This window comes from Mycothermus thermophilus (genome assembly GCF_041956435.1).
Source record: "Mycothermus thermophilus strain CBS 625.91 unplaced genomic scaffold VTJ04scaffold_5, whole genome shotgun sequence".
Taxonomy (NCBI): domain Eukaryota; kingdom Fungi; phylum Ascomycota; class Sordariomycetes; order Sordariales; family Chaetomiaceae; genus Mycothermus; species Mycothermus thermophilus.
This window is the reverse complement of record NW_027191431.1, coordinates 55,347-79,697: the sequence shown is the minus strand read 5'-3', so window position 1 is coordinate 79,697 and position 24,351 is coordinate 55,347. Positions and strand designations below refer to the sequence as shown.

The 24,351-nt window shown below is 55.1% G+C and overlaps 12 protein-coding genes across 12 annotated transcripts; 5 read left to right on the top strand and 7 right to left on the bottom strand.

Moving 5' to 3' along the window:
- Positions 1–511: 511 nt before the first annotated feature.
- On the top strand, positions 512–2,315 carry VTJ04DRAFT_7067 (uncharacterized protein; the record flags this gene model as incomplete). The annotated part of the gene is made up of 4 exons (XM_069365353.1): positions 512–846; positions 910–1,101; positions 1,154–1,600; positions 1,670–2,315. The coding sequence occupies 4 exons, from the start codon at positions 512–514 to the stop codon at positions 2,313–2,315; spliced, it is 1,620 nt and encodes a 539-aa protein (XP_069216396.1).
- A 166-nt stretch (positions 2,316–2,481) lies between these two features.
- On the bottom strand, positions 2,482–3,750 carry VTJ04DRAFT_7066 (uncharacterized protein; the record flags this gene model as incomplete). Its single annotated transcript, XM_069365352.1, has 1 exon — positions 2,482–3,750. One exon carries the CDS (start codon positions 3,748–3,750, stop codon positions 2,482–2,484), a length of 1,269 nt encoding a protein of 422 aa, XP_069216395.1.
- A 400-nt stretch (positions 3,751–4,150) lies between these two features.
- Positions 4,151–7,133, top strand: VTJ04DRAFT_7065 (uncharacterized protein; the record flags this gene model as incomplete). The annotated part of the gene is made up of 3 exons (XM_069365351.1): positions 4,151–4,174; positions 4,273–4,404; positions 4,476–7,133. The coding sequence occupies 3 exons, from the start codon at positions 4,151–4,153 to the stop codon at positions 7,131–7,133; spliced, it is 2,814 nt and encodes a 937-aa protein (XP_069216394.1).
- A 794-nt stretch (positions 7,134–7,927) lies between these two features.
- VTJ04DRAFT_7064 (uncharacterized protein) lies at positions 7,928–12,025 on the bottom strand (the record flags this gene model as incomplete). Its single annotated transcript, XM_069365350.1, has 6 exons — positions 7,928–9,626; positions 9,681–9,693; positions 9,759–10,050; positions 10,281–11,782; positions 11,835–11,870; positions 11,944–12,025. The coding sequence occupies 6 exons, from the start codon at positions 12,023–12,025 to the stop codon at positions 7,928–7,930; spliced, it is 3,624 nt and encodes a 1,207-aa protein (XP_069216393.1).
- A 1,139-nt stretch (positions 12,026–13,164) lies between these two features.
- Positions 13,165–14,011, top strand: VTJ04DRAFT_7063 (uncharacterized protein; the record flags this gene model as incomplete). The annotated part of the gene is made up of 4 exons (XM_069365349.1): positions 13,165–13,345; positions 13,445–13,564; positions 13,639–13,833; positions 13,911–14,011. 4 exons carry the CDS (start codon positions 13,165–13,167, stop codon positions 14,009–14,011), a joined length of 597 nt encoding a protein of 198 aa, XP_069216392.1.
- Positions 14,012–14,369: 358 nt separating this feature from the next.
- On the top strand, positions 14,370–14,859 carry VTJ04DRAFT_7062 (uncharacterized protein; the record flags this gene model as incomplete). The annotated part of the gene is made up of 2 exons (XM_069365348.1): positions 14,370–14,455; positions 14,649–14,859. The coding sequence occupies 2 exons, from the start codon at positions 14,370–14,372 to the stop codon at positions 14,857–14,859; spliced, it is 297 nt and encodes a 98-aa protein (XP_069216391.1).
- Positions 14,860–15,228: 369 nt separating this feature from the next.
- On the bottom strand, positions 15,229–16,994 carry VTJ04DRAFT_7061 (uncharacterized protein; the record flags this gene model as incomplete). Its single annotated transcript, XM_069365347.1, has 3 exons — positions 15,229–16,464; positions 16,530–16,807; positions 16,880–16,994. 3 exons carry the CDS (start codon positions 16,992–16,994, stop codon positions 15,229–15,231), a joined length of 1,629 nt encoding a protein of 542 aa, XP_069216390.1.
- Positions 16,995–17,795: 801 nt separating this feature from the next.
- On the top strand, positions 17,796–18,283 carry VTJ04DRAFT_7060 (uncharacterized protein; the record flags this gene model as incomplete). Its single annotated transcript, XM_069365346.1, has 2 exons — positions 17,796–17,841; positions 18,120–18,283. 2 exons carry the CDS (start codon positions 17,796–17,798, stop codon positions 18,281–18,283), a joined length of 210 nt encoding a protein of 69 aa, XP_069216389.1.
- Positions 18,284–18,289: 6 nt separating this feature from the next.
- On the bottom strand, positions 18,290–19,658 carry VTJ04DRAFT_7059 (uncharacterized protein; the record flags this gene model as incomplete). The annotated part of the gene is made up of 4 exons (XM_069365344.1): positions 18,290–18,811; positions 18,887–19,448; positions 19,506–19,510; positions 19,560–19,658. The coding sequence occupies 4 exons, from the start codon at positions 19,656–19,658 to the stop codon at positions 18,290–18,292; spliced, it is 1,188 nt and encodes a 395-aa protein (XP_069216388.1).
- Positions 19,659–20,149: 491 nt separating this feature from the next.
- Positions 20,150–20,626, bottom strand: VTJ04DRAFT_7058 (uncharacterized protein; the record flags this gene model as incomplete). The annotated part of the gene is made up of 2 exons (XM_069365343.1): positions 20,150–20,452; positions 20,516–20,626. 2 exons carry the CDS (start codon positions 20,624–20,626, stop codon positions 20,150–20,152), a joined length of 414 nt encoding a protein of 137 aa, XP_069216387.1.
- A 40-nt stretch (positions 20,627–20,666) lies between these two features.
- Positions 20,667–22,519, bottom strand: VTJ04DRAFT_7057 (uncharacterized protein; the record flags this gene model as incomplete). The annotated part of the gene is made up of 3 exons (XM_069365342.1): positions 20,667–20,700; positions 20,764–22,278; positions 22,341–22,519. 3 exons carry the CDS (start codon positions 22,517–22,519, stop codon positions 20,667–20,669), a joined length of 1,728 nt encoding a protein of 575 aa, XP_069216386.1.
- A 122-nt stretch (positions 22,520–22,641) lies between these two features.
- On the bottom strand, positions 22,642–23,672 carry VTJ04DRAFT_7056 (uncharacterized protein; the record flags this gene model as incomplete). The annotated part of the gene is made up of 3 exons (XM_069365341.1): positions 22,642–22,813; positions 23,044–23,060; positions 23,646–23,672. The coding sequence occupies 3 exons, from the start codon at positions 23,670–23,672 to the stop codon at positions 22,642–22,644; spliced, it is 216 nt and encodes a 71-aa protein (XP_069216385.1).
- Positions 23,673–24,351: the final 679 nt, after the last annotated feature.

The window sequence follows — 24,351 nt, the reverse complement described above, 5'->3', positions numbered from 1 at the left end:
GAGTCATGAAAGAGAAAACCTGGTACTACTTCGTACCTTTAGGTATCATGGAGAAGTGAAAGTGAGGCGGTCTAGGTGCTGACGGAGCCAGCCCTGCCAACACTGGCTTCAGGTATGACGTTGGGGCGGCCAAGAAGGTGCCCAACCACCTGGACGGGAGGCAAGCCGGTGCCCCCACTTCCGAGGTTCAGCAGGAACTTGTCTGGGCCGTTACCTCCCAACACAGCGGGCCCTCGTAGGTCCAGTGGTGAAAAAGTGGATCCAGACGCGCCGGCCGCCTGTGGCCCGCCAATTTACGCGCGACACGCTTCCGGGATTGCTTGGCGCGTCTGGCCTGTGGGTTTTGGAGGAGGGACTGAACCAAGACCAAACCCCACGGTCAACCATTGCTGGTGCTGTTGCCCGGTCAATCTCTTGGGATCAAGGATTCAGTCAAAAGCATCAATCTCCCCATTGCTCCGAAGACAACGAGCATTCGATATCCCTACAACTCTCCTTTTGTCACGACGACATGCCGCACTCCGACCCTTCCCGCCCCGAGGCCGACGGCGATATCGCCGCGCCGACCCCAATGGACGAAGACGGCCCTGCTCCTGCGAGGAGCAGTCCGCCGGCGGATGAGGACGCCATGATGGTTGAAGTTGCCGAAGCGCAAGGTGTTGCGGAGGGCACTGCGCCGGCACCCAAACCTCCGTCTCTAGCGGCTGCCGAGACCGATGATGGTGTTGAGATCAAGCAGGAACCCAAGAATGAAGTCAAACTTGAGGACTTGTTTGACGACATGGACTCGTCGGATGACGATTTCATGACTTCCAACAATCCCCAGAACGCCCAAGAGCCTGCGCCGTAAGGACTCCAGCACCATCTGTCTACTCATAGGAAGTCGACTGGATGCTGACCAGTTCGTAGAGAGGTAGCTAGCAAGGACATGGCGTTCGAGCTCCTGCGGATATACTACGAGCGCTTCTTTCCCTGGAGGTTCATGTTTCAGTGGTTAAACCACAGCCCCGTACCCACAAACGACTTCAAGCACCGCGAGTTCAGTTTATGGCTGCACAATGACGCCGTCATGCGCTACCAATCATACAAGACATCCGACCTGTCCGTATGCCCCTTTTTCACGGAGCTTGATTGTATGCTGACGTAGACGCAGGCTCCGGAAGGACGTCTTGCGGTTGATGCCGCGGCGTATCGAAATCGGTCCTGTCTACACAGCAGATCCTCGGGACCGTAAAACCTTCCGCAACTCGACCGCATTTCAGCCCCTGGCGAAAGAGCTGTGTTTCGATATCGATTTGACAGAATACGACGACGTTCGAACATGTTGCAGTGGGACCAAAATTTGTCACAAGTGCTGGAAGTTCACAACCATGGCCATCAAGGTCATGGACACGGCGCTGCGGGAGGACTTTGGCTTCAATCACATTCTCTGGGTCTTCTCGGGTCGTCGTGGTATCCACGCCTGGGTGTGCGACAAGAAGGCTAGGACCTTGAACGACCAACAGCGAAAGGCCATCACGGGATATTTTGACATTTTCAGTGGTGGCAAGCAGGGCGGAAAGCGGGTCAGCCTCCGCCGGCCTCTGCATCCTCATCTCTCGTATGTCCCACATTTGCCTCAATGACACCTATCGCTTGTCGGATACTAACATCTCTGCGCAACCTCCAGGCGGAGCTACGAAATCCTCAAAACCTACTTCCATCGCGACGTTCTCGAGGCCCAAGACCCATGGCAAACACCCGAAAAATGGGAGGCACTCCTGCAGCAGATTCCCGACGAGAAGCTCCGCGAGGCCCTTCGTAGGAAGTGGGATGCCTCACCCGAACGGTCGTCGGCGTCCAAATGGGCCGACATCGACACACTGGCGCAATCACAAGCCAGCAGCTCGCTGGATCCGCGCAACCTTCGCGACGCTAAGCAGGACATCCTGCTTGAGCACACATACCCGCGCCTCGATGTGGGTGTGTCGCAGAAGCTGAACCACTTGCTCAAGAGTCCCTTTGTTGTCCACCCAGGCACCGGACAGGTCTGCGTACCCATCGACCACCGGAATATCGAATCATTTGATCCGTTCGCGGTGCCGACGCTGCAGGGCCTTGTTTCGGAGTTTGATGCGTGGGCCAAGAAGGACGATCCCAACGACCAGGATGTTAAGCACCTCCAGGACTGGGAGAAGACGAGTCTGAAGCCGTACATCGACTACTTCCGGTCCTTTGTCCTGGCATTGATGAAGGAGGAAAAGGAGGTGGGCATTAAGAGGGAGCGCGAGGAAGACAACGACGTTCCGATTAAGGTCGAGTCGCTAGACTTCTGAGGGGGCTTTGGTTATTGTATGACTATAAATGTCCAGAAAGAAAGCCGGCTGGTTTCGGCGGCGTAGCATCTAGGGTCACGAGAGTGGCTGTGAAGTATACTCCGTCACGCCTCCACAATTCTGAGTAATGAGAACTTTCTTTTCTTCTGCGTATCTTATATCCCGTCTACTGTGCAGGCGATGTCCCTTGAGCCAGATTTGACTCTTGGAGCTGAGCAACCGAGTTACTCTCGGCAAGTGATGCACTTGGAGCGGCATCATCCGCGTCATCTTCCTCTCCTTCTCCATCCGAGCTCTCCCCTGAATCTCCGTCTGAAGCGTCCCCGGCCGGTTCTTCAGAACCTCCACCCTGTCCGTTTTTCAGTGTCCCACCCTTGCGCTTGGGAATGACGTCTAAGAAAGCTTTGCCCCAGTCGCCGCATTCAAGCCATTTCGCCATGATCTCCACCACTTGGTTCGTCGTCAAAACGTAACGGCTCTGCATAGCCATGTACTCTCCAATGGGCAGCTTGGCGGTCCTGACTTTGAAGTCCTTGGCCCTCTTATAGCAAAGTCCTTTTTCCCTGTTCTTATCGACTATCCCGCCAATGACGTAGCTCGTATTCGCCTCAAGCCTCTCAAGCGTGTAAAGGGATTCGGAGGTGAGATAGACGATTGACTTGTCAACATCATCTCCCTCTTCCTCACCCTCGGGAATTGGGTCTGTCGCGGCTGTGCTGTCGCCCGACGGTTTGATCAGATCGATCATCTCACCCCCATTCGGCCCAGCCATCTGTTCTTGTGCCTGCTTCGCGGCCTCGCGGAAGTCGCCTTCATGGAAGCTGACATTCTTCCAGTTTTTATGCGCGTTCCGTAGGACGGTCTCGAACCGCTCCTTCAGCTTTCCTTTCCACGAACTGAAGTGCAGACCTGCCTGGTATTTCGACTTGCGGTTCATGGCGTAGGAGCGCACGAGCTGGCTCGACAAGGACACGATTTCGTGGTCGCGCATGTACTGTTCGAAATCGCAGTCGATGATGAAGGTCACGGGCACAGGCCGGTGTTTCCAGGGCTCTTTGGTCTGCAGCACCGTCGCAGGGTCGATTCCAGCAGCTTCAGCCTCAGCAATTTTAGCCTCCCTCTCGGCGCGCTTCCGGGCTTGCTTTTCGTGCCGCTTCTCTTTCCGCTTCGCCTTTCGGGTCTCCTTGTACGCCTCCCATTGCTGCTGCCGCTTCAGACGCTTGAGCTGGTTCTTGGATAACGGCTTCCCATCGGGGCCTATGACAGGCTCCTTCTGCGGCGTGCCAGTGTTCGCCATCGGCTGGTCCTGGGCCGTCGGAGGGTGGTCCTCGCTCGGGGTGATCCTCTTCGCATCCCGCTCGAGCTCAGTTTCGGCTTTTCGCTTCCCATTGGCTGCTGCTGGGGCATCAGCTCCAGTTGGTTCCAGTCCGTCCATCACTTGGCGATGTGATTTTGTGCGGCGAGCACGAAAACGTTGGTGATAAACACGGTCTTCTGGGAGAGAGACGGAAAAATGGACATGACAAGAAATCTGGATCTGGAGGATGGAAGCTCTAAAGTGGGGCAGAACTTTATTGTGGAGCAGGGTGGCAGAATGCCCCGCGCCCTGCAGCAAACCGCAGGCGGTGAAGGCAGAATAAAGCAAGTTGCGTCTTGGCGCGTGTCGACGCGTCTCCAAGTGCCGGACTTTAATTGAAACGCGTCCCCCACCGCCAACTCTCGACTTACACATCGGCTCCAGCAGATCGGGACCAAAGTTGCAACTTCAGATCTAATCAATGCCCCCATAAGCCGTCGTCCCATACTGTCACAGGATTCACCACACGACCATCACCATGTCATCCCGACCAGAGCTCAAGGTTCGAATCCTCCAGCTTTAACCCCCTATCCCCATTGCCTGTCTTTTGTCCGATCTGTCTTCGCCGCAATATGCTAACCGGGCCACATTATATGACAGGTCGACGACGAGCATGGCTTCATTCGCTTCTTCAAATCTCTCCCTGCCGTAGGCGATGATGTGATCCGTATCTTCGACCGAGGCGACTGGTACACCGCACATGGCGAAAATGCCAACTTCATCGCGCGTACTGTCCGTTCTCCCCGTCCTGATTCCTCGTCCCATCCTTCACCAACCACCAAATTTCTGACACGCCATGACAGGTCTACAAGACGACATCAGTCGTCCGGCAGCTCGGCCGCAATGACCACACCGGTTTGCCCTCCGTCACCATGACAGTCACTGTCTTCCGACAGTTCCTCCGCGAGGCCCTGAGCAAGCTCGGCAAGCGGGTTGAGATCTGGGCGAGCCCCAACGGTCGCATGAACTGGAAGATTGTGAAGGAGGCTTCTCCCGGCAATCTTCAGGATGTCGAGGATGACATTGGCAACCTGGCTGAGGGCGCCCCGGTGATCCTGGCCGTCAAGATCTCGGCCAAGGCCTCCGAGGCAAGGTCTGTCGGCGTGTGCTTTGCCGATGCCAGTGTCAGGGAGCTCGGTGTTAGCGAGTTTCTGGACAATGACCTCTACTCCAATTTCGAAGCCCTGCTGATCCAGCTAGGCGTCAAGGAGTGCCTGATCCAATTCGAGAAGGCAGACAAGGAGAAGGACCCAGAGCTTGCCAAGCTCAGGCAGATTATTGACAGTTGCGGAGTGGCTATTTCCGAACGTCCTGTGTCCGACTTCGGGACGAAGGATATCGAACAAGATCTGGCGCGGCTGCTGAAGGATGAGAGGTCCGTTACCCTGCTCCCGCAGACCGAACTCAAACTCGCTATGGGCTCAGCTGCCGCTCTGATCAAATATCTCGGTGTCCTTCACGATCCTTCGAACTTCGGCCAGTACCAGCTCTACCAGCACGATCTCGCCCACTTCATGAAGCTCGACGCCGCAGCTGTTAAGGCTCTCAACCTTATGCCAGGAGCGAGGGATGGGTCCAAGACCATGAGCCTGTTCGGCCTGCTGAATCACTGCAAGACGCCGCTCGGCAGCAGGTTACTTGCGCAGTGGCTCAAGCAGCCGCTTATGGACAAGGATGAGATTGAGAAGCGCCAACAACTCGTAGAGGCCTTCGCCAATGACACTGAGCTGCGCCAGACGATGCAGGAGGAGCATCTCAGGTCTATCCCAGACCTCTATCGCTTGGCTAAGCGGTTTCAACGCAACAAGGCGAACCTCGAGGATGTTGTGAGGGTATATCAGGTGGTCATCCGCCTTCCTGGCTTCCTGGGCACCCTGGAGGGTGTCATGGATGAAACCTACCGTGATCCTCTCGACGAGGCATATACGAACAAGCTGCGCGAGCTGTCCGACAGCCTCGCCAAATTGCAGGAGATGGTGGAAACCACTGTCGACCTGGACGCTTTGGACAACCACGAATTCATCATCAAGCCCGAGTTTGATGACAGCCTCCGCATCATCCGCAAGAAGCTGGATAAGCTGCGGAGTGACATGGACAGAGAGTTTGCGGAAGCAGCCAGGGATCTGGGTCAGGAAAGGGACAAGAAGATATTCCTTGAGAACCACAAGGTTCACGGATGGTGCTTACGTCTGACCCGGACTGAGGCTGGCTGCATCCGGAACAAGTCGAAATATCTCGAGTGCTCGACACAAAAGAACGGCGTCTATTTCACAACGAAAACACTCCAAGCCTATCGCCGCGAATTCGACCAGCTCTCCCAGACCTACAACAGGACACAGAGCGGCCTCGTCGCTGAAGTCGTCGGCGTCGCGGCCTCCTACTGCCCTGTTCTCGAGCGCCTCGCCGGTGTCATCGCACACCTGGACGTGATCGTGTCGTTTGCGCACTGCTCTGTCCACGCGCCCACCGCCTACGTCCGGCCCAAGATCCACCCCCGCGGGGAGGGTCAAACTATCCTCAAAGACGCGCGGCATCCGTGCCTCGAGATGCAGGATGATGTCCAGTTCATTACCAACGATGTCGAGCTCACTCGCGACAAGTCATCGTTCCTCATCATCACCGGCCCCAACATGGGCGGCAAATCGACCTACATCCGGCAGATCGGCGTCATCGCGCTCATGGCGCAGATTGGCTGCTTCGTGCCGTGCAGCTCTGCCGAGCTGACTATCTTCGACAGCATCCTGGCGCGCGTCGGAGCCAGCGACAGCCAGCTCAAGGGCGTTTCGACCTTCATGGCGGAGATGCTCGAGACGGCCAACATCCTCAAATCCGCCACGGCCGAAAGCCTCATCATCATCGACGAGCTCGGCCGCGGCACCTCCACCTACGACGGCTTCGGCCTCGCCTGGGCCATCTCGGAGCACATCGTCCGCGAGATCCGCTGCTTCGCCCTCTTCGCCACCCACTTCCACGAGCTGACCGCCCTGGCCGACCAGTACCCGCAGGTGCGCAACCTGCACGTCACGGCGCACATCAGCGGCGCCAGCACCGCCTCCGGCTCCAAGCCCAAGCCCGGCGAGAAGCGCGAGGTCACCCTGCTGTACCGCGTCGAGCCCGGCGTCTGCGACCAGAGCTTCGGCATCCACGTCGCCGAGCTCGTGCGCTTCCCGGACAAGGTGGTGCGCATGGCCAAACGCAAGGCTGACGAGCTCGAGGACTTTTCCTCAAGCAAGCACGACGACGCGGGCGAGGCGCCCGTCGCCGCCGCCGGCGGGGAGTACACCAAGCGCGACGTCGAGGAGGGCAGCGCCCTGCTCAAGGATGTGCTCGTCCGCTGGAAGGACGAGGTCCGGGCTGGGTCCATGTCCAAGGAAGACATGGTGGCGCGCCTGAAGGAGCTGGTAGCTGCGGATGAAAAGTTGCTCGCGAACCCCTTCTTCCAAAGCATCAAGGCCTTGTGAGAGGTGTAGTTGAGCTCCCTGTTTGATCAATCTAGTCCAAACCTCTGTGTGGACATGGGACCAAGCGGGGAGCAGAGCGTTGTCGGACCGTGAGAGTGTCGCTTTGCCCTGGGACTCGTGTGAGAGAAGATTACATGTTCACTGCATCATGGCTTGGGACCAAGGGTATTTCCTAAACCTGGCTGGGCGTTGAGGATGGATTATGGTAAACGGCTCATACATAGTACCTAGTTAATTGTGCGAGTTATTGAAGTTTTCTTGTGCCTCATTCAAATCCTCTTACATGTCCGCACTTCAAGGAGGGTCCGCACAGCACTTCAAGCCTAGGGAATGTCATATGTTGTCCATCTCGACTTGGGTCAAGTGCACTTCTGCCACCGTAACCAGATCACCTATCACGGCCTTGGGACGACCACGAAATTAATCACAGCTTATCCTCAAGGTGCGTAGCAACCAAGTCACGTCTACCACCATTGGGGCTAAGTACCTCATATCCTCATATCTGTACGTTGAGCTCTTCTGTCGTCATGTTGGTCTTCACTGAGGCCTCGCCAACCCCAAAGGTAACCCAGGGCGCAGCTTGAGCACAACGACGGCCCAGGTCACTTGACAATACCGATACACAATGTCAAAGAACAGGAGATGCCTATGCAGGTCCTCTCAATCTCCACCATGTGGTGGCCACTCCATGGACCTGACTCCCCCCTCTAAAAGCCTAATGCCTCATTCCATGGTCTCAATCTTATCATCTCGAATGTCCGCTGTTCTTCATAGCAAGAGCCACACGACAACCCTCACCAACTGTACGGCGGTGGTTGCATGTCCACATCCTCGACTTGCTCCACCGATGTCGTCACGCCATTAACTGCGGAATCCACCGGCACCTCGGAGGCGGTCCGAGGTCGAGGGGGAACGGGTGGCGGCACCTGAGGTTTCCGGCGCGGAATGCTGACCAAGTTCTCGACCTCGTCGGCCTTGACATAGGCGAGATAGTAGGGCTCGCCCTTGGTATTGAGCTGCTCAAACACAAACTCAGCAGAATGGACGCTAACCACCGTGTCGTTGTACTTGCGCCAGACGTCGCGCTCAAAATCGTGGATCCACACCCAGTAGTGACCGGCCCTGGCGGTGGTTCCCGCATGGCAGACGACGGCATGGAGGCGGTAGGGGACCTCGCGGAGATCGTCGAAGAATCCATCACGCTCGGAAATCAAGGCTTCTCTCTCGGCCTTCTCTTCGGCGGAGAGTTGGTCCCAAAATTCACCTAGGTTGGATTCACTCAGAGCCGGGGCGCTGTCGAAATTCGGAGGCGCAGATTCGGCACTCCTCTCAGGGGCCTCGGACCGGACAACTTCATACTTTGTCAACAGGTCCTGCAGGTCTGAATGCAGAGTGTCTTCCTCGCTGTCAGATTGTCCGACAGGCGTGTCCCCGGGCAAGTGCTGTAAGCTCGATGCAAGCGAATCATGAGCCGCTATGACCACGTATCCATCAACCTCTTCGACGGTGAGTTCATCAGGTTTCGGTGGAGGGTTGAAAACAGGGTTCTTAGCCCGTGATTCCGTGCTGGCCGCTCCCGGACGATCCCTTTCTCCAACCTTTCCCAGCTGGTTGAGTCGCGCCGTGATGTCCCAGTAACGCTTCCTCTTCTTGAAGAGTTCCGAGTCTGGATCCTCCGTATGCATATACCGATCGAGGTACAACATATCCGGGATGATGATTGGATTGGCGTTCTTTCCCTGTCCGTCGTTTCGCTGGATGCATATGTGGAAGTGTGGAGCAGGGCGTTCGATGGTGGTGAAGGACAAAAGGCTCCCCGGCATGGACTCAAGGTCGAATGAGTTTGACAGGGCGCTGTACAAATCGTGAGTGCCCGAGCGAGGAGGAAATGCCGTTACCCAACGGTCAGACCGTTTGGTTCGGGTCCAGTTGCTTTCGCCGATCTTCTTCCGATTGTCAATGAAGGTGGAAAAGAAAGCCTTCTCTATCGGATCAGGGTCAGTGTCGGATCTTCCAGCATGGGAGATTTTGAAGGCTGATCGTAAATGCTCGATTGCATTGCCCATGACCTCATCAACGTCCATTTGGTCAGATCCAACATTCGGTTTGTCAAGCTCCACGGCGAGCTCTTCGATTGTGAGTTTCGATTTCTTCACAGTGTCATCGCCCATGCTGTTGACAACGGGATCAGGTTTGGATTCGCCAGGTCCATCCACAATCGTAATGTTGTCGTTCAAGGTTTCGTTGTCTTCCATCATCTGCGCGTCTGGGTGATCCACGAGCGTCTGTGAACTGCTGATGCTAGCGACGTCACATTTATCAGCATCGGCCATAGGTGTGTCCCCAGTGGCGGGAAGTGATGTTTCCTTGGGCGGTTCCAGTGACGTTTCCTTCGGGGGCTCTGGTAGGGGTTTCGTCGCAGCAACAGGGGCTGACTTATCAGTCGGGACGAGTATCCCCGGCCTGAGTAATGCGGCGTTTGCGAGCCGCTGCCTTGGGGAGATGGAAACGTCACCGGTCCCATCAAGTTCACGAAAGAGAACGGACAATTCGCGAGTGACTGGGCATCAAGAATAAGCATGCGTCCGTGGGACCAAACTGAATGAAGGAGGAAAGTGTACTTACACTCATATCCCACAAACGCTCTCCCAGCCTCAAGACCAGCATCACCTGCCGACTGATCGGAAGCCGCATTACTGCTGTTGTTCTGATTGGTGCTGGTGACACGAAGAATGTTGCGGAGATTCTCCTCCGTTGGCTCAATACTCGGCAAATCCTCGCTGACAAGTTCCCTGACGAGGTTCACGGAGTAGAAGTATTGGAGAATGCTGTTGAGATAGCAGGTGTTTCGGAGATTCACGAGACCAACGGGCAAGTCAAGATCCACCACCTCGCGCGGACGATCAAAGTCATTATCCTGTCCAGGAGAAACAACTGAACTGGACTGTCCCAGTAGGGGTTGGACACTAGATCGTAGCTCAGCCAAGATGTTCTCAAATCCGTGGCGACTGGGGTCATCTTGGGGTCGACTGGCTGATATGGCCTCCAGAGCCAGTACGACAAGAGCAGTTCGGCCAGGAATTGAATCCTTAAATCAACGTCAGTACTGAGCATTCTCTGTTCAAAGATATAGGTCATGCAACTTACCGACGCCATGGTTTGTGCAATGGCTGCGATGTTTTCCATGGGCCATGCTGGGTCAACCGAAAGGAACTGACACGCTTCTTGGAGGTCCATGGACGTTCCCAGGGCTTCTTGTCGCAGTTCGTCGCTGTTTCTGTCCATGGCGATCTCAAGCAAAGCGAGCCGATGGTCATGTTTCTGGGCAGGTGACTGATCCCGAAATGTCCGGTAGACTTGGATGAAGTAAGCAGGGCCCTCGGGGCAGTCTCTCCTCAGGCAGAAATGGGAATATGGTTTCTCGCAAGAGTCCGGAGGGGGAGGCGGCACCCCAGGAGGCTGCTCCCAGTCTTGTCTAGAAAGTGCTTCTTGACCGGAGAAGACGAACATCTGCAGATCTTCTGATCGGCGAGCGGCGATGTTGCCCAAAGCCTCCAGGTAGTTCCGGGCATTCTTCGGGTCCGTGGCTACCTGCCTGTTATAAGCAAACTCGAGCAGTGCATCGTCGGCATCAACCGGGACACCTAAGGCCTCGAAATGAGGAGCCTCTTCCGGAATGGCAGGCAGCGTGCTGACAGACCGATGACTCTTGTCGCATCGGAGGGCCTTCTCCAGTGAGTCTCTGGCGGAGAGGACGGGTCTGACAACCGGATGGCCATCGGGTGGCCTGTCGTCAAGCAGACTTTGTACCTCGCTCCTCACATCTTCGTAGAAAGCCCTCTCCGAGCCGAGGGGTGTTTTTCCTTCCTGAGGCTGCAACCGCGGAGGTAACCAGTATGTCTCTCCGGTGGTGGGATCTTGGTCGAGTTCGAATCCCAGATACTCAAAGATGGAATCGCAGTCGAGGCCAAATTGCACCTGAAATGTCTTGTTGCGACGTGAGATCCTCTTACGGGGTCCCCTGCCATCATCCTCGACAATATTTTTGAGATATTGATTCAAGGTGAATAAGGCACCAGTCAAAATGGCAGTCTCCTTGTCTCCAACGATGTCGGCATAGCGGCCAGGGTCCTTTTCCCTCGCCAACTTAAGCGACTTCCTAACCCTAGCCTCATCCATGATCTTCTTAATCCATTCCGGCTTCAACCGAGGAAGCGATATGTCGAGATTAATGGCGACGCCGCAGACCGTACACACGTACCGGAACTGGGCCTGGTATTGGCTCGACTGCTGAGGTTGTTGGAGGGCCAAATCGGAGACGTTATGCCACTCAGCACTTTCGAGTTGGAAATGGTGCTGTAGGTGGCTTGTGTTCTCATCGTAGGCAGGGGGCCAAATGTGAAAAGCGAAATGATAGCGGCAGTACCTGCACATACATGATACAAGTGACTTGCCCAGACCGTCGGGATCGTGTGACTCATCGTAGCTCTGCGACGAAATGATGAGAAGGTCATGGTCGGGGCCGGCGTCAGGCCTCGGGGGGAACACGCGCAGAAGAGGACACTGAGTTGGCGATCCATCATTATTGGCTCCGCGGACCGGCCGTCCGGCGAGCCAGTCTTGGATGAGCCGGGAGGCGACACGACCACCTGGATCAAAATGAGCTTTTGTTTCCAAATAGAGAGGATGAACTAGGCCTACCTCTCTCGGCCGCAGTTAATCCCGTGGTGACTGTCACTAGTGGAAAGTTAGCTTGGGCAGATGATGAGCCAAGTCTGGTCTGGACAGGTTGATAACTCTGCGGATGCACCTGAGGCAGACGAGATTGAGAAGAAGTAAGAAAAGAAAATAGCTTGGGTCAGGGGAGAGCAGTCGTGATGCCATGAGTTCATGAAGATCGTCGTGGGGTATTTACTTTTTGACACAGCTTCGGTTGAACCGCAGCCTCTTGAAGAGATGTCAAGGATCGAAAGCCAAAATCAGGTGTACTCGGGCTGGCTGGGAAGTTTCCTGACGTTCTATGGGGTCGTTGCGGGTTCGAAATGACCCTGAGGACGACGGCTGGACGTAGCGGCGCGATGGTGAATCGAATGCGGGGCAGAAAAGTTGGCGAAAACGCTGCAGACAATTTGTTTGAGAACTCTATCCTCCTCCTGTAAGTACAGAGGCAGGCATCTTTAAAGGCAGGGTAACCAACCTCTGAAGATGGATTCCTCAACCCGATGACCGAGGTTTACGCGTAGGTAGGTGTGAGCCTGAGCGAAGTGAAGTTGGGATGACCGTTGGATGAGCGCCAGGGCAATGAGAACCCCACTATCTTGGGTGTTGGCGGGACGAGACGATGGAGGGGAAGGGTCGAAAGAGGCGTATGATATAAAAAGTTACTTGTCATCAGTGGATGCCACAGAACCCCAGGAGGCGAAAAGTTAAGGCTCCGGTACACAAAGTCTCAGAGATGATGGTGATTACGCGTCCAAGAGAAGAAACAAAGAGCCGCCTTGAGGAGACTGTGAATGGGAAGGAACGAGCTTCCCACCCTACCCATCTGAGATGGTTTCTGGTTGCTTGGTCGTCTTGAGTCATGAGAGAGCCAAGCCGAAACCGTTGTCAAGCAATACGGTATGTTACAGAGTACATGTTCCGTGAGACCTCAAGCACCAAGCAGCTGCTGCGTCGTGGACCTTGGCCAAACGCGCTCCAGGAATGGCCTTGCTCAGATAGATCCCATGGAGGAAGACGTCATCTACCTGGTCTTCTGTTAAATCTAGTTTCCCTGAGGTGCGGAGGAGCTCAAACCCAAAAGCTCTCCCGCCCGCTGGACATGGCTGCCGTCAAGCGTAACAACCACTTATCCACCAATCATAACCCTTCAATTGCGGGTTGATCCGGCCCCACTTCACAGTCGCTGACCCCAGCTCTCGAAACCAATTTACCACCGCATTGCGTCGTCTGGGCCGACTTGGTCTACGCTGCGCGACTGAACGACACCACCGAGTTCCCCTCCTCCACCACTCTGCCACAAGTCGGAACCATGGCGCCGACAGAGGACGAGAAGTACCAACCCAAGGATGCCGTCAGCCACGGCGTCAAGGGTGCCACGATCACCGGCAGCATCGGCCTGCTCATGGCTGCCGTGAAGAACTCCCTGGAGAAGGCCAACGTTGGGCCCTGGACGACCTTCACCAGGCATGGCCACATCATTTTCACTTTTGGTACGGCTTCTTCCTTTGCTTCCTCGGGTGACCTCTCGTTCGGCATTCTTGCTGTCCCCGCCTTCCCGTGATCGCTGCTAACAGAGCCACCCCCCGCAGCTGCTGTGGGCGGTACATTCGCGTTCACCCGCGCCGCAGTCGCCAACCTGCGTGAGAAGGACGACCACTGGGACGATGCTACTGCCGGCCTTGTCGCGGGTTCCATCATGGGTCTCCGGAGTAAGAATATCACAGTCCGCACACTGGAATCCATTCTCGTTCTGGACTGACAAATTTCCGTTCCGCCTTCGCAGGGGGTCGTTTTGCGTCCGTTCTCGGTTGGTCCCTGTTTACGGGCAGCTCTATTGGTACTTTCGCATACACGGGTAACACCCTGAGGGGTTATTTCACGCGCCAGGGAGAGGAGGAGTGGGAGCGGAAAGAAAGGCTGCGCCTGACCAGGCGGAGGCCAATCGAGGAGACGCTGGCCAATATTGGGGAGGGAAGGGGTAAGTCTGGTTATGCCTCGACGATGGCAGAGTTCCTGGTCATAGCTCCGAACCGTCGCTCACTTTTGTCTCTGCAGGTATCCGGCCGCCGGGCTATGAGGAGCGGAGGCGACAGAGGCTCAAGGAGAAGTACGGCATTGACGTCCACACGGTTTCCGCTGATCCCGATGCAGAGTAAACACTACTTGGCTGTGGTGGGTGGAGTGTACATATTACGCGAGAAAACGAATGGGGATACTTGTTTGCCTATGATGGGCTACATATCAACACAAAAAGGTTCTCTCTGGTCTGCCCGGAGGATGATTGGCTTTCTCAAGTCGGTACGTATTCTTGATTTACGTCTTCACTATCCCCTTTGCCATGATGACTTCTCAAGAGGCTGTTTATGAACAGCAGTGATGATTATACCCATATCACCTACATTGTTCTATTTCTGAGTTCTCGACCATTTCTGCTTGTCTTCTTCAGCTCTCCTCTTCCGTTCATCAGCTAACAAACCACTAAGCAGTGTAACCCCACGTGTCTTTATAGTGAACATGACCTCCCGTAGCGAGGACTATCATACCCCAGGGCCTATCGTTGTGCTAACCCTTAACACCGCACTTGTGCCGTGGTTTAAGTGGTAGGTGCTCTATCAGCCTCTATACCCATCCCACCGCACCCTACTATGATGATCCATCTATGAGGCTGTTTCTGAACAGCAGTAATGATTATCTCCAATCACCTACATTGTTCTATTTCTGAATCCTTGGTCCATTGCACCGCTTTGCACTTTTTCCAGCTTTCCTTCCTCCGGGTTGCTAACATATTCTCAGTTGTTACCCGCTGTTCTGGGGGAAATGTGGTGTCCGTACCGATGTTCTTTCGTCTCTTGAGTCGATCAGTCCTGCCAGTTTTCCCCAGTCCATCTGGACTCTCGACTATCCTCTGGCCGGAATTGACAACAAGGTGTCTCAAGTTTACAGATTCACGCCTCTCGGTGCTGAACTGGCTGGTCACCATTTCCATTTCTTTCAGGTTATCTGACTCGTGCTTCCAGGGTGTTCATGCCAGGCCAAGGACATCATCAGACAGACTCGCCTTGAGTGGTCATACCTCCTCTTAGCAAAATTGGGACTTGTTTAGTCATATCTGCTAAGTCACATGACATGACTTGCAGCCATGGAGCCTGTTGTTTCATTAATACAATCTTCCAATCCTCAGCGGCATCTGTCTACCCTCAGTAGCCATGATCTTAAGGGACTAAATAGTTGGTCACGGAGCAAGTTTGTCATGAATCAACTTCGAATTACCCTGACGAAGATACCTAGACCTAGACTCAAGAAAAAAAAGTCCTATTTGTACAGCGAACCAAAACCACTTGGACTATACCAAAGCAAAGCACCCTTCTCGTTCTTACAACTTCATGCCAATCATCTTGTGGACGCGCATGCTTTGCCTGATGCTGAGGTCGAGCATGATTTCCTCGCTGCCGCCGGGGATGGCGTAAGCGCGGACGTCGCGGTAGAGGCGCTCGATCTTGCCGCCCTGGCCGCCGCGCGAGTACGACAGGCCGCCAAAGATCTGCGAGGCCTCGCGGGCGCAGAACTCGAAGGTGGTGGTAGCCTGGGCCTTGAGGCCGGCGATGGCGCCGCCGAGGCGGAGCATGGCCTCGGTCTCGCCCATCTTCTCGCACTGGTAGATGATGTTCTCGAGCCAGTTGTAGCTGGCCTCGATCTGGCGCGCCATGTGCGCCAGCTTGAGGCGGATGACGGGGTGCTCAATGAGCTTCTTGCCAAAGGTGCGGCGCTTGTTGGCGTACTTGACCGACTCCTCGAAGCAGACGCGCGAGAAGCGCAGGCACTGGATGATGATGCCGATGCGCTCGTGGTTGAAGTTGGTCATGATGACGCGGAAGCCCTGGTTCTCCTTGCCGATCAGGTTCTCGACGGGGACCTTGACGTCCTCGAAGGTGATGTAGGTGGTGCCGCTCGACCACACACCCTGGCAGTCCATACGGCGAGTCGACACACCGGGGAAGTCGCGCTCAATGAGGAGCAGGGACACGCCGTTCATGCCGGGGCCGCCAGTGCGCACGGCCGTCGTGAAGTAGTCGGCCCAAATACCGTTGGTGATCCACTTCTTCTCGCCGTTGACGATGTAGTACTTGCCGTCCTCGCTCAGCTTGGCCTCGCAGGTAAGGTTGGCGACGTCGCTGCCAGCGTCGGGCTCCGTGATGGCCAGGCAAATGCGCTTGTCACCGTTCAGAATGCCCGGCAGGATGCGATCGACGAGCGACTTCTTGCCGAACTTGACCAGGGGCGGGCAGCCGATGCCGAAGCCGCCGATGACGTTCCACACGAAGCCGCCCGAGCCGGTGCGGCTGAGCTCGTCGGTAAGGACAAGCTCGTGGAAGAGGTCCCACTTGTCGTGCGGCACGCACTGGATGGGGTTCTTCACATATTCCGCCAGGTAGCGGGTGCCGAGCAGACCAGCGAGGTAGCCGCGGCGGCCCATCTCCTTGTAGATCTCAGGAGGCACCTGCTTCTTCTCATCCCACTCGGTGACGTAGGGCTCAATCTCGGTCTCAATCCAGTGGCGGACTTCGGCACGGAGCGCGGCATGAGTCTCGTTGTAGAAGGGGGAGTGGTACTGCGATGCGCCAGTTTGGTCAGAATGGTTCCATATCTATATGCGGGAACAAGTCTGTGACTTACGCCCTGGTACCAGCTGGGGTCCGAGAAGGGGATGAGAGAGCCGAATGGCTCGAGAGCCTCAGACTCCTCCTTCTGGGCGGGCGCAGCGGCAGCCTTGGGAGCCTCCTTCTTGGGAGCCGGAGGCGGCGGCGGCGGCGGAGTGTCGACCTTGGGCTTGGTGTCTAGCGAGCCGATCTGCAGCTGCTTCTGGTACTTCTTGAGGATGCCCTCATTGTGGTACTTCCAGAACTGCTTGGACGCATCCTTGCCGCCGACCTTCTGGAGGATCTTCTTGCCGCCTACAGGTCCATGTCAGTGGTTGATCTCGGAAAAGAAATGTGGTGAGCGCTGCGCGCCCATCGAACACGTACCGGGATGCTCATCCTGGAACTTGGTAACGTCGTAAACGTCGCCGTCAATAATAATCCACAAGGCATCCGCCTTGTTCTTCGAGGCGACCTCGGCTTGGGTGAACGTCTTGGACATGATGGCTATGTAGTTCTGGTGGTGCTCCAAGAAACCTCTGATGGATGCGGCGATTTCCAAAAGATGAACAAAAGAGATGACGGCGACGGGATTGTGTCCAAGAAAAGATCAAGAGAAGAGGAATGATTGACGGCAAAAGGTGGGAGAAACAGGTGGCAGGTCGCTCCAATAAAGGGCTGCATTCGTCCAAGTACGGGGTTCGGAGGAGTGGAGTTGTTGCGAGCAAGCGATCACATGCGCCGAAACAAGACCTCGTCCACAACTTGGAATCTGGGGCACATGCACCAGATGTGCCCCCTTCCATGCTACATTCCAGGCAATTGGGGCGCCACGACTCCGGGCCTGAAACCTCCCGCTGAGCCGCACATGGCAGCCAGGGCCGATCTCAATTGGATTGATGGCCCTTTCTGGGAAAGGCCTTTCAAAATGAGAACTGAGCTGGAAATGTGCCTTGATGAACGTCGTGACTCTTTTTCCGTCGCCGCCAGGCAACTCGGGCTCTCACTGACCTCAGCCGCGTTACATGCCACACATCTCTCCACATTGTCTCCGAATTGGGATGTTTCCCCGGACACCGGAAACCCGGGGATTCCGCGATGGAAACATGTCCTGACATTCATAACCTCAATCAAGGAACACCATTATCATTGTGTTTTTATCGTTGGCTTGTCCTTTCACTTGGTATTCTCTGCTGCACCTAGTCGGCTTCGACCTTCTCAAGGCGCTAATCTCATCGGACTCATCCGACCATGCATTGTGCATGTGACGGATCCCAATGTTGCTGTGTCCTCGGCTGATGTCATGGATGCTCGAAAGCCAATGAGGAAGCGCCGGATTACCCGCCCCAGTGAGCCGAGGCAAAAGCTGGGGCCCCGCCATTCTGTCGACCGGGCCGGAACCATTTGTGGGGATGCACACAAAATCGCGACCCGTGTCGGCCGAAACGGTGTTGCCTTTGCGGCGAGGAAAGGCTGAGAACTCCTGAACTGTTAGTTGGGATGGATCACTGATTGATGACACGCTGTAAATGCCAAGCAGAGCGATGTGCCTCTCATGGAGGAGGTTGAATAATGCAAAGTTGAAGAAGACCCAGCAATGGTCCCTTATCCCATGATCCATGACTAGCAAAGCCTCTGCCTCCGATACGCAACACCGCCAACGCCGACGCCGGTGATAGCCACACAGCAGGTAATAGGACAATCTGTCCAAGGCAACACTCCTGGCCCCGAATGAGCAGTGGAGAGACCAGCAACCTCGAAGCAAACCCACAACAAGCCAGTCCTATCTGATGCCCATCAGGCCGTACCGCGCGGCTTTGCCTTGGCCTTGGCCTTCTCCTTCTTTTCCTCCTTGAGCTTCTTTTTCTTTGCCTCGTGCTGCTCCTCCAACTTGCGCTTATGCGCCGCCTTCTCTTCCTCCGTCTTCGGCAGCACCTTGAAGAAACCCTCGATGCGCGACTGCTGAGACGACTTGAGGCTCTTCTCGAGACGGGCGGCCCCCGAGCGAACGCGATCCTCCGAGAATCCCTTCTCTTTGACGAGGAACTGCACCAGACCTTCGGTGTCTGGCTTCTCCCACTTGAAGTCGCAAAGCGGATCGTCGGCTTGCCGCACATCGGGCGAAAAGAAAAGCTCCCGCGCGTCCTCATACGGCCAATCATCTGGGACGGTATAGCGGCCCTTTGGGTCGTTTCGCATGAATTCGACGACCTTATCGAGGGAGCCGTGCTCACGAATCAGCTTGAGCGCCGTCGATGGGCCGACCTTGGGAATAGGATCAAGGTAGTCACAGCCCAAGAGGATACACAGGTCGACAAACTAGAATTGCAATCTTGGGTCAGTGGGCGGAGTCTTGAAAATTGTCGAGTACGGCAGTGAAGAAGCGCTGCGTACCTGTTTCCTGTCCATGTTTAGACCCTCCAACACCTTGTCAACGTGGATTTCCTGAATTGGCTCCTTTCGCTGCTCGCTGAAGGTGAGGTGGCGAAGGAGAATGGGTGTGTTGAAGCAGAGCGTATCCATGTCCTCGCTGGCGGCGGCATACACCTTCCCGGCGCGTGCCAGCACCGCACACTGCGCCTCGGCCTCAGTAGGTGCGATAATGTATGGGATGCCCATGAGCTTCAGCAGGCGCTGGCACTCGGCGTTATGCTCCCTCGTAACACGCACAGTCCGGCGCGAGAACTTCTCTACATCCTCCGCTGTTCCTGTCTCCTTGGCCTCCTCCAGTCCCTCAGCAGCCTCCTGTTTCCTTTGAAAGCGCTTCGCGAGCTCTCCAGACTTCAGCTTGGGTGGCGCTCCGTCAAAAACGTACAATGGCTTGATTCCGTTGTCAACCATTCGGAGGGTACGGTAAAACATGCCCATGAGATGAGATGTCGTCTCGCCGCTATCGTTCATGAGTTGTTGGCCATCGGATCGAACGGCAATGAGGAAAGAGTAGATGCTCATCGACCTAATGTACAGTCAGTTTGAGAATACGACTTCAACTTGGATTGTGGTTGTTTCGTACGCATCCTAGGGCTCGTTAGCAACATGGAGAACACAGCAAAGCGTCATAACGTACAATTGCCACCTTGCGACCGAAGTGTTGTTTGATGTCGCTCTCCTTGATGGCCTCTGGGGCCTCCTCTTTGATGATAGAAAAGAGGTTTTTGATGCCCATGGTTGTCGATGTTCAACGAGAAGATCACGAGGAGATGGAGGAGATGGTTGATTGGAAGGACCAAACGTGTTTGGTTAGGAGGGAAAATATTAGGTAGTTGAGGAAATCAAAAAGGCAGATAGAGGACACAAAGGGCGCTCGATTCAGTTGACGTGATGTTACAAAGATTGGATGGGTTTTGTCAGAAAGATGGACATAAAATGTTGGAGATCCAGGCCACTGCACGACGCGAAGCACGAGAAGGGAAGGCGTCGGTGACGCGCCTTCCTGTGAAATAAAGTGGGGCACTTTAATGGGAATCCAGCCCCCAGTCATAGCCACCTCATCAGCAGGCATCACGCATCGGTCTCTTTCAGCCTCACATGACGTGCAGTGACTTCCAGTTGCTGAGGTGACTCAAATGCCCATCAATTTTAGGATTCACGGAGGCAAAAAAGACAAGGATATCATGTTGAAACAACCACTAAAGACATGTATCTCCAAAATATCAGCTATATACCCAATCTACCCCACCATGTGAGGTCCCTCTCCTCGCTTGGGCTCAAAATCGGTCCAGTTCTATTAATCTGGTATCCAAAAAACAAATATGTGCAAAAAATAGGATGCGGTGAGACAAGAGATATCCCCCAAGACCAGGTCAAATCCAGCGGGTATCGGCAAGAATGTTGAGCAGGGGACATGGAGATATCACGCTGAGGAGACACTAACACCAACCACGCCTTTGCAGACCCTTCCTGACCGGTTTCTGTGTCATCGAAACCATCAGGGAAGGCAGCTCTGAACCTATAACGCGGCTGTTCATTTCGAGAAGATGGCAGGAGGAAGACACCATCTTGTGGCTATGCCGGTTCGAAAACAGGCATCCAGCCGGGCTCGGCGTATGGCGTCCCGCGCCCTCGTGATAAGGTGGCGAGGAGTAATGCTCGAAGTGACAGGTATGTGCACTCTCCAGCGCATACATACTCCATGTTGGAAAGCGGTGTTCGACTTCGTGAGCGTCTGCGGCCATCAGAAGTTCTCTTTGCCCCAGACGAAGTGGAATCTGTAAGAGCCGTTAGTATGTGAAAGTTCACAAATGCCAGAACGTCAAGTTGGAGGAACTTACCCAGGCTCGCTGTACTTGTTGCAGAAGATGTGCAATGAGCTACCAAGACCCTTGGGACCGCAGAAGAACACACCAGCCTCGCCGGGAGCATGAAGTTTCCTGATACCCCTAAAGATCATGTCCCAGTTGGGGCGGCCGAAATTTGTCGGCGAGCGAAGTCCAGTAATGGCATCCCGGTCGGCATTGGCGTCATTGATCATGATGTTGGCGGCGTCGTCGGCCTTGATCTTGGCCGTCAAATAGGTGTGGATCTCGATGCGCTGCTCCACGTCCTGGGCTTCGATGGCGAGCAGGAGAGAGCGGAACCACTCGAACGAGCCAAAATCACGGCAAATCCAGAAGAAGTACACCTTGCTCAACCGGGTCTTCTTCTTGGGATAGTTCATCCGGTACCAGATGGACTTGAGGATCGACGCGAAGGGCGTCACACCAATACCGGCACCGCAGAGGACAGAAACCTCGTACTTGAACACGTCCTCCGAAGCCGAGCCGAAGGGTCCGTCGATGTAGACGCGCGGGAGCACTCGGCGCAGAGCCGGGTCAACCTCGTTATTATCCTGGCTGACACCCACAACCTTAGACGAGTCACCCTTCTTGTCGAAGTTGCAGCCAAGAGTTTCGGCGAACGCCCTGGTGAAGTCACCCACAACACGCATGTGGATCGAAATGTAGTCCTCCTCCGGGGCGCTAGTGAGAGTGAAAGGGTGGTACTGCCAGAGGGAGACGGCGGGGCAGCAGATGAAGATGTACTGGCCTGCGCGAGTCTTGGTATTCTCCTTCTTGATCTGGATCTCGCACACATTGCTCGGATGCTGGATGACCTTGGAAATGTACGTCTTGTGCCTGCCACGAACTTCACGAGCGATGCGCTCAGCGAGGTAGCAGAAGCCACTGTACATCCAGTATTGCCAGAAGTTTCCGACGGCAGAAGTGCCGAACGAGGAGCAAAACGGTGCAAAATCGGGCTGGATCATGCAAAACGCGCCGTGGATGGACCAGAAAAAGAAGAAGACGATGAACATGTGGTGCGTGTACCAGAACCGCTCGTAATTGGCGCGCCGCTTCTTCTCGACCGAAGTGATGACCATGCCAGTGAGGGCGATGAGCATCACATACCCAGTCCAGCCCGGACCGGACACCAAGTTCGCCACGAGGAACCCATAGAAGCCCAGCTTGTGTTTGGCTGCGACCTGAGCGAGATTGTTCCAGTGGGCAATCGTATGAACCCACGAGAAGAAGAAGATAGACCACGCGGTGAGGATATGGAAGGTGATGTTCTTGTCGAACTGGATGATGCCATTGAGCGGAGTCTGCCTCGCCAGCGAAATCAGCGTGCGGCAGACGGGGAACAGCACCAAAGCGACATCGACATGGAGAACCAAGGCCGAAGAACGCGCGATCATGAAAGTCGGACCAAACGTGTCTCGGGCGATCTGTAAGCTGTCTTTGAGCGAGTAATGGACGAAGCCGAAGGCGAAAACAAGGGCGTGAAGGAAAATGAAGACGAAGACGAAACTGTAAACACCCGTCAGCAGGCGCGTTTCTCCCAAGCCAAGACGCGAGAAGTCGTCACTCACATTCGTCGGTAGCCCTCGTTGACCATCCACCGGTCGAACTTCTCTCTCGGTGTCAATTCCTTCTGCTTCTCCTGGGTCATCTCACCCGACAACAGCATGCGCGCGAGAGGCGTCAACCGTGACCTCTCCGCCTTGCCCCCGACACTTCCCCCATCGCTGTATCCCCCATAGCTCGACATTTTGCGCTATCTCTTGTTCCGCCCACACCAAATCCCGAAGTTTCTTCCCTCCCAAAACCTCCTTGGAGATCTTGGTCTCTTGCTCTTTGGCGGTGCGTGCCGGAAGCTCCTCCTTTGGGCAGTCAATGCCCGTCAGCCTTGTCGGAAAGCCAAATAATTAAAGTCGTTGAAGAGAATTCGGGTGCGTCGTGTATCGGAATCAGAACCTGCTGAACCGTCGAAATAAACCCATTAAGCGACAGTCGAGAACGGAAGATTCGGCCAGATGTCTTCGAAAATGAATGGATATGGAGCCTGCACACGCCACGACCAAGTCGACGGCGATGGTCAGCAACCAAGCGCCCGGAATGATGCACAGCACCGACGGTGAGGAGGAAGGAAAAAGAAGGGGGCCGGGAGAGGAAAGGGGAAAGGAGCGGAAGGCAACGGGAGACGGTCCCGTGGGAGAGAGGAGAGTTTGGTTAAGTGAAGCGCCAGGGGTTCAAACGCCGGAGGAGAAACACAAGGATTCTTGCAGATCATACCTGTCCACAATGCCACACTATCGTTGAGGCTGTCGTTGCGAGGAAGAAAGCAGGGGGTTGAAAACGGCGCCTGGCCAAACACACCCTCGGTCGCAGCAAACAAGATGCGGCAGAAAGAAGGGTAGTGCAGTGCAGCTGCGTAGGAAAAGAATATGGGGTGAAAACCTCCGGGGTATCAAAGAATGACTCGGAGAGAAGTTCGCTGGGAGGAGTGGGGGATTTGGAGGAAGCGGGCGCGAAGACAGGAGAGTTGCCCCCCAGAATGCTGCTTCACCTTCAAGGCTGTGGAGCCTCCAGGAGAAGGCCGTTGCGTTGCCTCGCGTCACGATCCGAGCGGTTGTCCAATGAGAAGAGGCAAACAAAAGAGTTAGGGCCACCAGAGTGTAACTCAAGACGCCAAGAAGGGGCACTTGAGGGAAGCCAGGATGTCGCTTGCATGTGCAATCCCTGGAGATATCGAACGACCGCCACATCGTCGAAACAGAGGTGGCCTTGTCACAACCCGAGAACAATTTCACTTGAAGCTGAGAAACACCAGCCAAACGCCGGCAGTCTATACATGGCAACGAAAGACTTGAGGAGGCTCGACCTCTTCGACAGACCAGGCTCAAAACAGCCACAGCCGTCATACGTTTGTCAAGTTGCAACAGCCGCTCGCTCAGCCTACCACTTGACATTAACTGATCACTTCGAATCACTTCTGGATGACGAGGGCGACTAGGTTGCGGTGGGTAGCCAGGCTGTCCCTCATCGCGAACTAGACTGGTATGGGGGACTACCCTGTCCGTGAATAATTGAAGAAGCCAATGTTTCCTTCCTACTAAGTAAGTGACCATCGTTGTTTCGTGGAACGTGCAGCTCAAGACCTCCTGTGGAACTCCATGATGGTAGAGGACGGTGGAGCTTCCTTCTAGGATCCGAGAGTTCCTTCACTTCCTGACTCGACTGGTAACTATGGTTGAGCAGTACGACGTACAATCCCTTATCCAAACTTGGCGTCGAACGCCATAGGAGTGTTCATAGAGGTCGGATCTTTGTAGGTATTTGACTGGGAACGACGGAGCCTCTCGGTTGGCTCGACCGACTCGACCTGGCGCCAACCTGGCAACCTCAAAGGCCTTCCCTGCCCACACTTGGTTGGTGCCTCTAACTACATCGCCGCGCTTACTTTCAGGATTTGATAAGTCTGGAATGCTTGGTCTTTTCTTGAGAACTCGTTCTGGGCGGCGCCTGGGTGATTGCTAAGAAACCATGGGCTGAGGCAGGCCGAGGCAGAGACGCAACGGTGAATGTCAGCTTCCTCAAAGT